This window comes from Gadus chalcogrammus, chromosome 7 (assembly GCF_026213295.1).
Source record: "Gadus chalcogrammus isolate NIFS_2021 chromosome 7, NIFS_Gcha_1.0, whole genome shotgun sequence".
In the NCBI taxonomy this organism is placed as follows: domain Eukaryota; kingdom Metazoa; phylum Chordata; class Actinopteri; order Gadiformes; family Gadidae; genus Gadus; species Gadus chalcogrammus.
Genome location: NC_079418.1, coordinates 23044595 through 23057388, shown reverse-complemented (window position 1 = coordinate 23057388; position 12794 = coordinate 23044595). Strand labels below are relative to the sequence as shown.

Sequence of the window (12794 nt, the reverse complement as noted above, 5' to 3'; positions counted from 1 at the left end):
GGGCTTGTCCCACCGTACAAGGAGGGACAAACCCTGTAAAAAAACACATTATTGAAACGGGCCCTGAACTCAAACTACCCGACGGGTACACCTTGCTGTTTCGCTGATCAAAAGGGATGTTTCACTTCAGCTCGTTTGTTCCAGAAATTATGCACAGGTGGATTACCTCACACTCATAGATTCCTTTTACCGAGCTGTGCTCATTAAAGGTTGTAATGCATAACATCCTGCCCCTGCATATTGGTAGGAGAGTGTTCAGTGTCTGTTCTGCTTGGATTGCGTTCAGCTAATGTCCATTATGTTACCATCTTCATCTACTCTCTAAGCCATCCCTCTTCTTTTTAAAGGGAAAGTGCTGAGAGCGCTGGACCCAGTTCAGGTACCAGGGCTGGACCCAGTAGTAAGAGTACAATGCCAGGATTCCCCAGACTGATTAAAGCGCTATTAAGTGACTGGAGAATGACTGGAAGGGCATGATTCACTGTGGAGGCTAATTGGTTTTATTGTCGATAAACAATAACGCTTTGTTATTCATTAAATGCCATGCTTATCTTACCGGCACGTCCACCCCCCCCCCCCCCCCCCAGCAACCTTCACCTTCAGCCAACTTACCAGCTCTTTACGTTTATTTGTCTTTTATCGTTTTTATTGAAATATTTTTCATTTGACTCAATATAGCCTTCATTATCTCATTTATCATTATAATCAGTTAAGCCTGTCACTAAGAATTGAGGGAATGTTCAGAGCAGTGTATTGCTCACGGATGGTAGATTTGCCTGTACAAATGTCATTTATTGGTGGTATCTCCTGGTGCCACCTTGCTAGGATCTGAGGATATTTTGGGCTGTCTAATCTCAGTCTGTGCAGCTCTCTCCCCTGCTTCCTTTGTCCTGGAGCCGATTGACGAGACACCTCCAGCTTTGACTGCTCACTGACCTTTAAAGGTTGAGTGTTGCAGCCTATATATCGTTATAAATATTTTATTGGGCTGATTTTGTTACAACAAGCTACTATTCCATGCACCTCGCGATTCACTGCCAAAGCTTTCGGCTTTCTCCCAGAGTGCATTTGATGCACAATTAAGCCGGAGTTGTAAAGTGAAATCCTAGATCAATGCTGGGTGAGCAGAAGGATAAGGAGCCTGCCTCGAGCGCTTGCTGATTGTCAGGGACATTTGGACAACATGGCGATGCATAACTTGGCACTTTCATTTAAAATGTGCCGAAAGCTATGACCTGTTGCAAATCTTTCTGCTGGTTGAATTTAAACATTTTAATTCCTTCTGCAGGCCGCGATGAGATGCCGTCGAAATGGTCCGGTCTGCCAAACTCTTTGCAGTTTGTTTGCTATCATTGTTCTTGGATTCTGACTCATTGGTGCTCCGATTCTGACTCACTGTGTCGGATTCTGACTTTTGGCCAAATAGGGGTTCTTCTGTCATCATTTTTGTTCAATAGACAAATACCACCACATTAACATGGATTCTGCTGTAGAAGTTACAAGTCAAAGTTAAATTCTGTGGTTTTTGATGACGTGTCCTACATTTGATGAGTGTTGGAGACGCATAACACAGACTTCAGAATACCCTGCATAATGCTGATACTACAAACAAACCAACGCGTTAGCACACGCTAAAATACCATAGCCAGAATGTGGTTAAGGACCTACTGTGGAGATCTGGCACAACACAGGATAATATTAACATAATTGGCTGTTTCCCAATCCACAACACTTGTATCCTTGTGTGTGATTTCCGAAGTTCTTCCAACATGTTCCAGATTATATTCCTCCAAGCCAAATGCGGAGTGATTTAGACTGGAAGTAGCGTTCAAGTGAGCTAAAAGTTTTCTGCATGATTGAGACACACTTTTTATTTTTTACTTGCCGACGAACACCCTTCCTTTGTTTTTTTGTTTTTCGGCATTTCAAGGATTCGAGAATCCAAAAGTTGCCGGTCCGAAGTTGTGCTCAAGGTGTGAGTCGTACGCCGTGCACATGTGTGTGTGCACATACACTGCCCTCCCAAAGCTGGTTATCAGGACCCCGCAGCCCGTATTCTCCCTTTGTTCCATTCATGCACACCTTGGGCAAAGTCACCCCGTCTGCCTTGCTTGTGCGCTCTCTTCCGCTGTCTGTCTGTTAGTCTCTGCGTGCACGCGCGTGTTTGTGTGTGTCTAGCTGCCTGTTTTCTTATCTCTGGGAGCTCGACAAATCCCAGCGCCCAAAGCAGTGGGTTGAGGGAATACAACAATATTCCCTTCTCCTACCCCGGTGAAAAAAAAATCAAGAAATAAGCAGACAACTGCCAAAACAATTAATGCTGGGCACATCCTTTGCTAAATCCCTTGAAGATCAAAGAATTGGGCTCTGCATCTCTGTATGCGAATAATACTGTAAGATAACACGTCCCATGCTGTATGGGTCTAAACGGCAACAATGCTAATCCTCTCCTACCCCCAGGCCAAGCAAGACGTATGGCTAAACAGATCAAAGCCTGCCTCTGCCTTGATTATTAGGTAGGGGGAAAATGCCGTTTTGAAATATTTACTGTATATTATAAACACTTTTCTTCGTGTCTTCATGTTGACAGCAGGCGTTGAAGTCTGGCACCAACTGTTGACACATAGGGGAAGATATTGTTGATATGCAACTTGAAATGATTCGTTGGAAAGGATTGTCATTTTTGGGTGATTTTGACATTGCAGGTCTTAGGCTTATTGATGTATTTTTCTCCTTTTCTTTTCTTTTTTTCATAACGATGTTTGCATGACATAAAATCCATTCATTTTTATTTTTTAAAAGCATTGGAGAAGAGCACCAGAGCTCATTCATTTAACGGTCATGCTCTGTGTGTGGTTCTTGTTGTCTTTTCTGTGGTTCTGCAGGAGAAACCTGACCAAACTGTCCCTGATCTTCAGCCACATGCTGGCGGAGATCAAAGCCATCTTCCCCGGGGGACACTTCCAGGGAGACACCTTCCGCATCACCAAGGCCGACGCCGCAGAGTTCTGGAGGAGATTCTTCGGAGACAAGTACTGTGACCCAAATGTTTTTAGTGGTTGTTGTGCTTGTATTTCTTGTGTAAACACGGCTGGCTGACCCCAAGCTCGCTAGTGGTCACACAAAACGTTCTGCCGCACTCGGAATATGATTCCCGGAGGAAAGGAAGGTAACGAGGGTGTGTGTGTGTGTGTGTGTGTGTGTGTGTGTGTGTGTGTGTGTGTGTGTGTGTGTGTGTGTGTGTGTGTGTGTGTGTGTGTGTGTGTGTGTGTGTGTGTGTGTGTAAGTGGTAATGCTTATTTTGCAAAGAGGGCAGTTACACATGCTGTGCACCGACACACGCACACGTACACGCACACACACAAACACATCCGCCAGCCACACCCTGCTGAAATCCAATGCTACGCACAGATACTCTTTGTCCCCTCAATTAGCAGTAGAACCCATGAGAAGGCACTACTTCAGTCCTTCCGGTCGTTTTGTCCACACACAAACATTCAGACACATTCAGACACACACACACACACACACACACACACACACACACACACACACACACACACACACACACACACACACACACACACACACACACACACACACACACACACACACACACACACACACACACACACAAACACACACACAATCATAAGCATGCCAGTGTTGACAACATCTCACCATTCTCTCGGTGCTCAGTGTGCAGTACAGTCCATATTTGTCCTGGATTGTTTTGTTTTGTTTCTCTGTCGACACCTCCAAAAGTTTGTGTACGGCAACGGAAGTGGAAACTTAACGCAGGGCTATTTCAGTCTGGTTGATTCCTATTGAAAAATCACTAAATAGTTTTCCTTATCCAGTATTCAGAGTTCTATGTTTTATTATAGAACGCGTTGAGCTTATTCTTATGTCAATACTTGTAACATTTATAACAGTCAGGGTCGAACCAAAACTACATACATTTACTGTGTGCCTTAATTAGCATGAATTATGGCACGTTTTGCTCATAATGAGCACCCCTGGTTGGATGAGGCTGTAGGCCGCCAGTTTCACATTCATACTCATATTGTTCCACCTGGTACGAAGATAGCAACGTTTCTCCCCTTTATTGTCTGACTACCTCCTTAGTTAATCACATCACCGGTTCCTCAATGGGTATGGAAAGCTTGTTTCACTGTCACCGCATCTGCCAACCAGAGTATGAATGGAATGACTCGTATCATGTATTCGCGTGACAATTGTTAGGGCTACAGGGCTTTTTTACTCCAAAGAGAAAACAAACCAAACAGAAATGGTTACTATTGGAGACTGATATTAATAATGAAGTACAATTACGGTTTGATTGTGGATATTGCAAAATTTAGCTGATTTTCCGGGAGGGCCACCATTGTGTCACAAAAAAAGACACGGTTCGTTTTTCGATGGGCGGAACGAAGAGGGTAGACTGATTACTATTTGATTACTGACCCACGTCCCGGACCTCTGTCTCTCCTGCAGGACGATAGTGCCATGGAAGGTCTTCCGACAGTGCCTTCACGAAGTGCATCTCATCAGCTCCGGGCTGGAGGCCATGGCCCTCAAGTCCACCATCGACCTCACGTGCAACGACTATATCTCCGTGTTCGAGTTCGACATCTTCACACGCCTCTTCCAGGTCGGTTCGGCACAGCTTCAGAAACATCGTTATTGTTTGTATTTCTTTTGTTCATGTTTCTTACATTTTGTTCATGTAAAATGACTTATTTTGTCCTCTTTATCGTCAACATAAACACATTCCCTTTGAAATGGATTCTTTTCAAAATAATTTCCCTGGATGATCAATATCAGACGTGAATTAATAACCCATGGCTTTCGAGAGCAGACTCGTCTTCTTTCATGCTCGTTCTTTTGTTTTATTTTCTTGGTATTGTGCCGGATAGCATTTGGCTCTGACCAACTGTTCACACACACACACACAGACACAGACACAGACACAGACACACACACACACACACACACACACACACACACACACACACACACACACACACACACACACACACACACACACACACACACACACACACACACACACACACACACACTAACCCAACCACAGTGGCGATTTATTAGCAGTCATAACGTGCACTTCAAACACCTGCTGTTAGTTTTACGTGCCATCTCACCCACCCTACACGCTGGCCCAGATAGCAGATTTAGTGCTTCAAGACTCAGCTTGTTGTTGCTTCTTAACCTCCCTATACCTCAAAATACCGGCCAAGGTGCCACTAGTGCCTTCCCGGAACCAATTGAACACAAGAAAAAAATAAGCCTGCAGGGGTTTGACAGTATGCCTATGATGATTCATAATTGTATTAGCCACCTACCTGTTATTTCAGACCTCCCACAATACGCTGCTTAGAAACGTTTCATGCGTTGATGCGCCTCTGACGTTGATTTTCCCTCAGAGGCGTTCGTTCTTAAGTGTGTGTTTGCATGTGAATGTGTTTGTCTGTTTTTGTGTGTATGTGTGTGTGTGTTCCCCTCCTACTTCCCCTGCTGCTTTGGATATTTTTGAAATATTTACTCTGGGTTTTTGGATGTGCGTTTTGGTTTGTTTTTATTTTTTATTTTTTAAAATTTGTATCCTTTTATAAGAGTCTAGTTTTTTGTCCGGCCCTTGACAGATTGCTGGCCCATGTGGCTTCAAGATGTATGTGTGTGTGTGTGGGCGGCTGGGGGCCCCTCAGCGTGCGCGCTTGGGCTTTGGCAGGATCCCCTGCTCTCTTTGGTCTGTTTGGATCAACAGTATTACATTGTGGCCATGAGCGAAATAGAAAGGAAGTTTTCCTTTTTTTCTACCAACTTCAATGTGACTGCAGACTGCTCCAAATGTGTGTGTTTGTACAGAAGAGCATTCCCAGGGCAGCAATTATAGCTGTCGACTTAAATTTGAAGTACGCCAAACAGCATTAACGTTCCCTCAAGTGAAAAAGGAGCATATTAGAAGGACCTGGATTGGTGGGGTTGGAACGGCGATTTGATTGACTTTAGGAAAGGGGATATCAATCCAAGTCTAGGCTGATACACACAAACGCACACGCTGATGCCGACATGGGTCTTCCCTTGATCTGGAGTGATTCAGTGGTCAGGAAACGTGGGACGAAAAACATGAAATATCCTGACGATGAATAAGGTGAACACGAGGGGTTCCAAACGGAAACGCTGGAAAGGCTGTCAAACCCCTAAACCCGCCAACCGACCAAGCTGTTTTTCTGATAGATTGCTACTAACAAGATCAAGGAAGACGCATCCGCTATCTTCAGACACAAGCTTGATCAAAGACATCCCTTCATCCGTGCACGTTTTTTAAGGTTAAAAAACCTAGAGATATTGCCGTGATGTGAATCACATCAGGTTCTAACCATCTTAAAAATAGCATCGGCATATGTGTGCATCGTACATCCATTGCGTGACCTTGTTAAAAATAGTGTGACGACACAAGGTGTGTGGGGTTATCTGGCCTCCTAAAGAGGCTGCCCCCAGGATTAACTAGGATCAGCCCCCCCAGTTCTCCCTTGCCGACCCCCACCCTCCTCCACACAGAAACATTCTCCAGGGATATGTGGGTCCACAAAATGGATCGAAGTTTGTTAGCAAAAATGCAAACATTCTCTCATCGTGTGTGTGTGTGTGTGTGTGTGTGTGTGTGTGTGTGTGTGTGTGTGTGTGTGTGTGTGTGTGTGTGTGTGTGTGTGTGTGTGTGTGTGTGTGTGTGTGTGTGTGTGTGTGTGTGTTTGTATGTATGTTTGTGGCTAGCTTTGCTGCCATTCCGCCCGGGACAGCTGTGTACGTGCTGTTTACAAATTAGCGAGCTCATGTGTAAATGTCTGCGTCGTGTGTCCTCCTAACCCTCTCTCCATGTCACCTTCCCAGCCTTGGGGGTCCATCTTGAGGAACTGGAATTTCCTGGCGGTGACTCACCCGGGCTACATGGCGTTCCTCACTTACGACGAAGTCAAGGCCCGGCTGCACAAGTACATCAACAAGCCCGGAAGGTGAGGTGTTCATTTCGGCTTGCGTCAGAGTGTGTGTGTGTATGTATGTGTGTGTGTGTGTGTGTGTGTGTGTGTGTGTGTGTGTGTGTGTGTGTGTGTGTGTGTGTGTGTGTGTGTGTGTGTGTGTGTGTGTGTGTGTGTGTGTGTGTGTGTGTGTGTGTGTGTGTGGGGGGTATATATGCGTTTTTGGGCTTGCATTACCCAGGATGTTTCGGTTGAATGACCCCTAAACCTAACCCATTAATGAATAATTTGAACAGAATTGCTAGGGAATCTGATCCCATGTTCCCACAGTGTTTGAAACAGAGTGGTCAATATTTCACAGGCACAGACAACTCAATGAAGCACATAATCTCTTGTTACAAAATCTCTCCAAAAACGTTGAAGGTTAAACTTATTGAAGGCCAGTTATCCTTAACCTTTACACATGCTGACATACTTAATAACTGACTCATCAACGCATGAAACGTTTCTAAGCAGCGTATTGAGGGAGGTCTGAAATAACAGGTAGGTGGCTAATACCATTATGAATCATCATAGGCATACCCCAGTCATGAGGAATACAGATTCTTAAGACACCAGTCATGAACCAACATAGGGGAACAAACACACACTCTGACTTTCCTGGTGATGATGCGAGTGGGTGTGTGTGTGTGTGGTTAGATCAGTCGTTGATGATGAGCTGCAAGTTCCAGGCACACACGTTCATTCAACAGCCACCTCTCGGAATAGAAGACCACTATCTTCACAGCTGGTTTTATTCACTGGAGAAGCAAGTATACGTGACTCTCCGGTTGACAAGCGGAACGTTCGTACAGAGTTCCAAGGAGGCAGCAGCCCCCAATGAGGTGGCTTCACCACACAGCCGCACTCACATAGGGGTTTCAAACTCTAGCAGCCAAAGATGCTTTCACAATTAGAGATGGTCTTCTCTTATGACTTCCTCAGAAAGAATGTGTCGTGCCAGCTCAGGTTTGAATGGTATTGACACGATACCGTGGAAGTTCCACTAAAATGAGAACGACATTTGCGATCAACTTGTTTTTAGGAAATAAAATATATATTTCTGTTAAGATTCACCTTCTTAGGGTCTCGTTTTTTTCTGAAATTGATGGCAGCATTAATAAACATTAGCAAATGCAGGAATTTATTATTATATAGCCTTTGCATAGGGGTTTGGGTTAGTGTTAGTGTTTATGGATTGAATTAACCCTAACCCTAGCCCTATTAAATAATGTATGAATTAATACCATAGTTAGCATGAACACCATTAGTAAACCTGAATGATTACTAGACAGTTAGCTGTCAATAACACTTGCTTATGACTGATAAACTAATACAAATGAGTGGTTAATGAATGTGCCCATATTGCAAAGTGTTGCTACCATTTTCCTTCACTAGATTAAATCTCCATCTCATGTTATCATGAAGGTTGGCTTCAATTGATGACACCATTAGCCCCTTTTGCTTCACGCTCCACCCTGTAACACGATGTCCAGACCCCATGGAACCAACAGACCTCTGTACTAGCAGAGTAACATGAACGGCTCCAGGATAGTCTAGTAGTGGTTAGAGACCAAAAGGTTCTGGGTCCAAACCCCAAGCCTCTGAAGTCTGCCTGTAGGCGTCTTTGAGCAAAGTCTAACCCCCCCCCCCCCCTACCTGCTCCTTCATGAAACATATTAAAATGTAGTCGTTTTTAGATACAAACATTAATACCCTGCTATAAATTGTCAGGTTACCAAAGCCTTTTGTGAGCAAGCGAAATGACAAAAAAATAATAATTATTATTATTAGCGTTATTTTGACTGATTGTGTTTGTGTGTGTATATCCAGCTACATCTTCAGACTGAGCTGTACGCGGCTGGGCCAGTGGGCCATCGGCTACGTGACCAACGATGGGAACATCCTGCAGACCATCCCGAACAACAAGCCACTGTTCCAGGCCCTTATTGACGGCTACAGGGAGGGCTTGTATGTAACGCACGCGCACACACTACACACGCACACACGCGCTTACACCCGCAGTCAGGCCCACACTGCATCACTCCACGTTTCACTCCATCCCATTGATCCAGTTGTCCTCGACTCTCGGCCAGGGGCAAATTGGTGGTCATGACTGACAGGCCACACTGATATGCATAGGCCTTCCTCCTAAAATGTGTTTGAAAGGCACAAGACCAATGTAAAGGAAAAGTAATTCCCAAAATGAAAAACTTTTCAGTTATCTTTTGTTTCATTTTTTTCTAGTTTAGTTCTATTTGCGAGCAGGGAACTCTTTGAGCCTTTCTGCCTTTCATGCTGGTATGCTTTGTTGTTGGCTGTTTACATCCAGTCTTTGCCAGCAATTTTTGCCATTATTGATTGTATTGAGATTTCATTCCTCTAAATTTTGTTTACTTATTTCAGCCATGTCTGGCTCAATAAAACTAAACACGATCATTAAAAGCAATGGAAACCATCCATCCTGGTTCTGCTGTCGGCAGAGTCTTTCTAATTATTTTGTCCAATGATGTTGTCATGAGTGTTCTCCGGGAACGTCTGTTAGGTAACGGCAGGATGACATAAAGTTGAATTAATACACAGAATGCCGAAACGCTCAATACTCCTTACACACACAATCTGCAACACTGTAGCTCAATATTATTGCTATTTACTATCAAGCCATAACAGATGCCACTGCAAGGAACATATTGAGCTGTGTGCACACGTTGGATGTTTGAGTGAACATTCAGCCCCCACTGAATCACTTGTCTCCTGCAGTTATTTGTTCCCAGACGGCCGCAGCTACAACCCAGACCTCAGTGACCTGTGTGAGCCCACGCCACACGACCACATCAAAGTCACTCAGGTGGTCATCACACACACACACACACACACACACACACACACACACACACACACACACACACACACACACACACACACACACACACACACACACACACACACACACACACACACACACACACACACACACACACACACACACACACACACACACACACACTCATAGCGCAGGCAGAGACCCTGGGCCCGCAGTTGTGTCACTGTTCAAAAAGAACCATCTGTGCCCAGGCACATGCGCCGTGAACGTAGGCAGGATTGTTGACAGAATTATCAGAGTCAACGGATGACTCACTCACTGCATCTGGTAATTCTTTTCTTCCTTTTGTGTGTGTGTGTGGGTACGTGTGTGTATTCGGGTGTTGTGCATGCATATTATAATTCATAGGTTTATTTATTTAACCTTTATTTACTTTATAACAAGAGAGAATATACTTTGATTAAAAATGTAATGTGTTAAAGTTTTCAAGGGTGCCCTGGTCAAGGTAGGCAGCAGCAGCCAACAACGCAGTTTCAGACAACAGGTCAAAGTTCACCAAAATCGAATCCAATCAAACTGCAGCAAATCACAAAACGGGCTATTCAAACAAGCACCGTAGACCGGTAAGGCAGGCTTCTTTACAGTGTGTGTCAATGCTCCCTTCTCCCCCAACAGGAGCAGTACGAGCTGTACTGCGAGATGGGCTCCACCTTCCAGCTGTGTAAGATCTGTGCGGAGAACGACAAGGACGTGAAGATTGAGCCCTGCGGTCACCTGATGTGCACCTCCTGCCTTACCGCCTGGCAGGTAAGCTGAAGGGTGACCCACCCTCCACAGCAGGCCGTGGACACTCCCGGTCCACTTGTGCCCAATACGTGCTCCGTTGTACACTTATTTTCCTGGTGCATTATGGGTCTCAAGGGGACACGCCGAGGTATCTGTAAATTGGCGTTCACCTCTCTTGTCCAGATTCAGACGATTTGTTGAATTCCACATTTTTTATTGTGCGTCTAGAAGGGGAGCACGCTAGGTTAGCGCGAGATTTCCCGTAAGCCTCATTGACTTGCAGAGTTGCAGTAGCTGCTGCTTACTAGCTTCGGATCATGTAATACACTTTGAATTACTTAATAATATTTAAAACGTGTTCCAAATGGTCCCTCATTCAAAACGAGTGCCAGTTACATGACGTACGATTGTAGTTTGCGTCAGAGTAAAAAAAAAAATAGCTCTATTTTTTGCACAGTGATTGTGAGGCAACTTTTCACGCAATAACATTACAGCTGCTTTTGGCTAGGTCGTCTCCAAGGAAGGTAACCTGTCACGTAGGACTTATGATTGATGACCCTTGTTCAGCTTGTCTGTGAGGCCCATACACCTTACAGCAATGGATTTGCAAGGCACAGTTAGTGTTCCAATTCCCCCTAAAGGTATTCTTTAAATAGTGTACTATATGTTGTTCACTATAGAGGGAATAAGGGACCAAGTGAGCCAATTTGAACATCGCCTCCAACTACAAACTACTTCCCATAAATATTGAATGCTAAAACATGCACATTTTTCAGACTTGTATCCGTTTGAATAGAGCCGCTGGGTCCTTAGTGTGACAAATGCTTTATGCTTGTTATCGCTGCAACACAACAATTCAATTCGCACTTCCTCTAATTCTTCAGCGTCGTATATATATATCTCCCATGTTGCTTTGACTACACTTTGAATCCTACCAAACCTCGCCTTTCCCGACATTTCAGGCACGCGTCTTATTGGTACATTCATAAAGTAGACTCTTTATCCAAAGCATCTTGCAGTGTTTTATTTTAAGCACATGCAATATATGAGCTGATGGGGGATGTTCGACTCCCAGGCGAAAAGTTGAGAGCTTAACTCCCTGGACGACCCATGTGCAGATACAAAGACGTGCATCGCATCCTGCCAATGAGGAAAATAATGTAAAAAGGCTATTAAACATGCATCTTGTGTGTCATGGAAACACTGTTGTATTCAGCATTCAGAGTGCAGAGCTGTGGAGCTGTGGGGCTCCTCCACAGCTCCATTCATCCCTGTCTGCCTGCCTCTCTCTCCCATGAGTCTTTGCGTCTGTCCTAATCAGATTCCATATATCAATTTGGGACGGAAGTGAAAAACTAGAACGTGTGTGTGTCTGGGCTCGCCTGTATGCGTGCATGCCTGTGTGTGTGTGTGTTTGTGAGGTGAGTGTGTGTGTATGTGTGTGTGTGTGAGTGTGAGGGGGGGTTCAGTGTATTTGTGTGTGTTTGTGTTTGTCATGTATGTTTGTGTGTGTGTGTTTGTGTGCATTCGTGCTGATATGAGCACGTCTATTGAAAGAGACTCAGACTGTGACCCTGGAGCATGTCAGTAATTAGCACGCGCCTAATGAGTCGCTTGACGAATCCAGAGATCTGTCCTGTCTCCTGCCATGTCTCTCTCTCTCGCTCTATCCCTCTCTCTCTCTCTCTCTCTCTCTCTCTCTCTCTCTCTCTCTCTCTCTCTCTCTCTCTCTCTCTCTCTCTCTCTCTCTCTCTCTCTCTCTCTCTCTCTCTCTCTCTCTCTCTCTCTCTCTCTCTCTCTCTCTCTCTCTCTCTCTCTCTCCCTCCCTCTCTATCTCTCTCTCCCTCTCTATCTCTCCTTCCATCCACCCATCTCTCTCATCTACTCCACTCTCCTGTCTCCTTGATCCCGTTCTCCTCTGGTTGGCCGGGCTATCTGCGTTTCAATCGGCCCGTGAAAGAGCTCTTCCTCTATATCTCTCTATCTTTCTCTCCCCCCCCCCCCCCCACCAACAACCAACAACACTAATGCCCTAATGTGCCCAAGTCGGTTTGTTCGTGAGTATGAAATCTTAGGTTAGCAGGAGAAAGAGCTCTGGTCGAAGGTTGTTCCTTTGTTTCATGGCCATAAAAGTGAAAGATGAT

The 12794-nt window shown here is 44.8% G+C and overlaps 1 protein-coding gene across 1 annotated transcript in view; it reads left to right on the top strand.

Annotated features, from left to right (window-relative positions):
• Positions 1-12794, top strand: part of cblb (Cbl proto-oncogene B, E3 ubiquitin protein ligase) — a 43363-nt gene that overhangs the window by 10037 nt on the left and 20532 nt on the right. Inside the window, exons 4-9 of the mRNA XM_056594843.1 lie at positions 2886-3032; positions 4498-4654; positions 6916-7037; positions 8874-9011; positions 9801-9888; positions 10540-10671. Coding sequence (XP_056450818.1) covers positions 2886-3032; positions 4498-4654; positions 6916-7037; positions 8874-9011; positions 9801-9888; positions 10540-10671 — 784 coding nt within the window. The remainder of the gene's footprint in view (positions 1-2885; positions 3033-4497; positions 4655-6915; positions 7038-8873; positions 9012-9800; positions 9889-10539; positions 10672-12794) is intronic.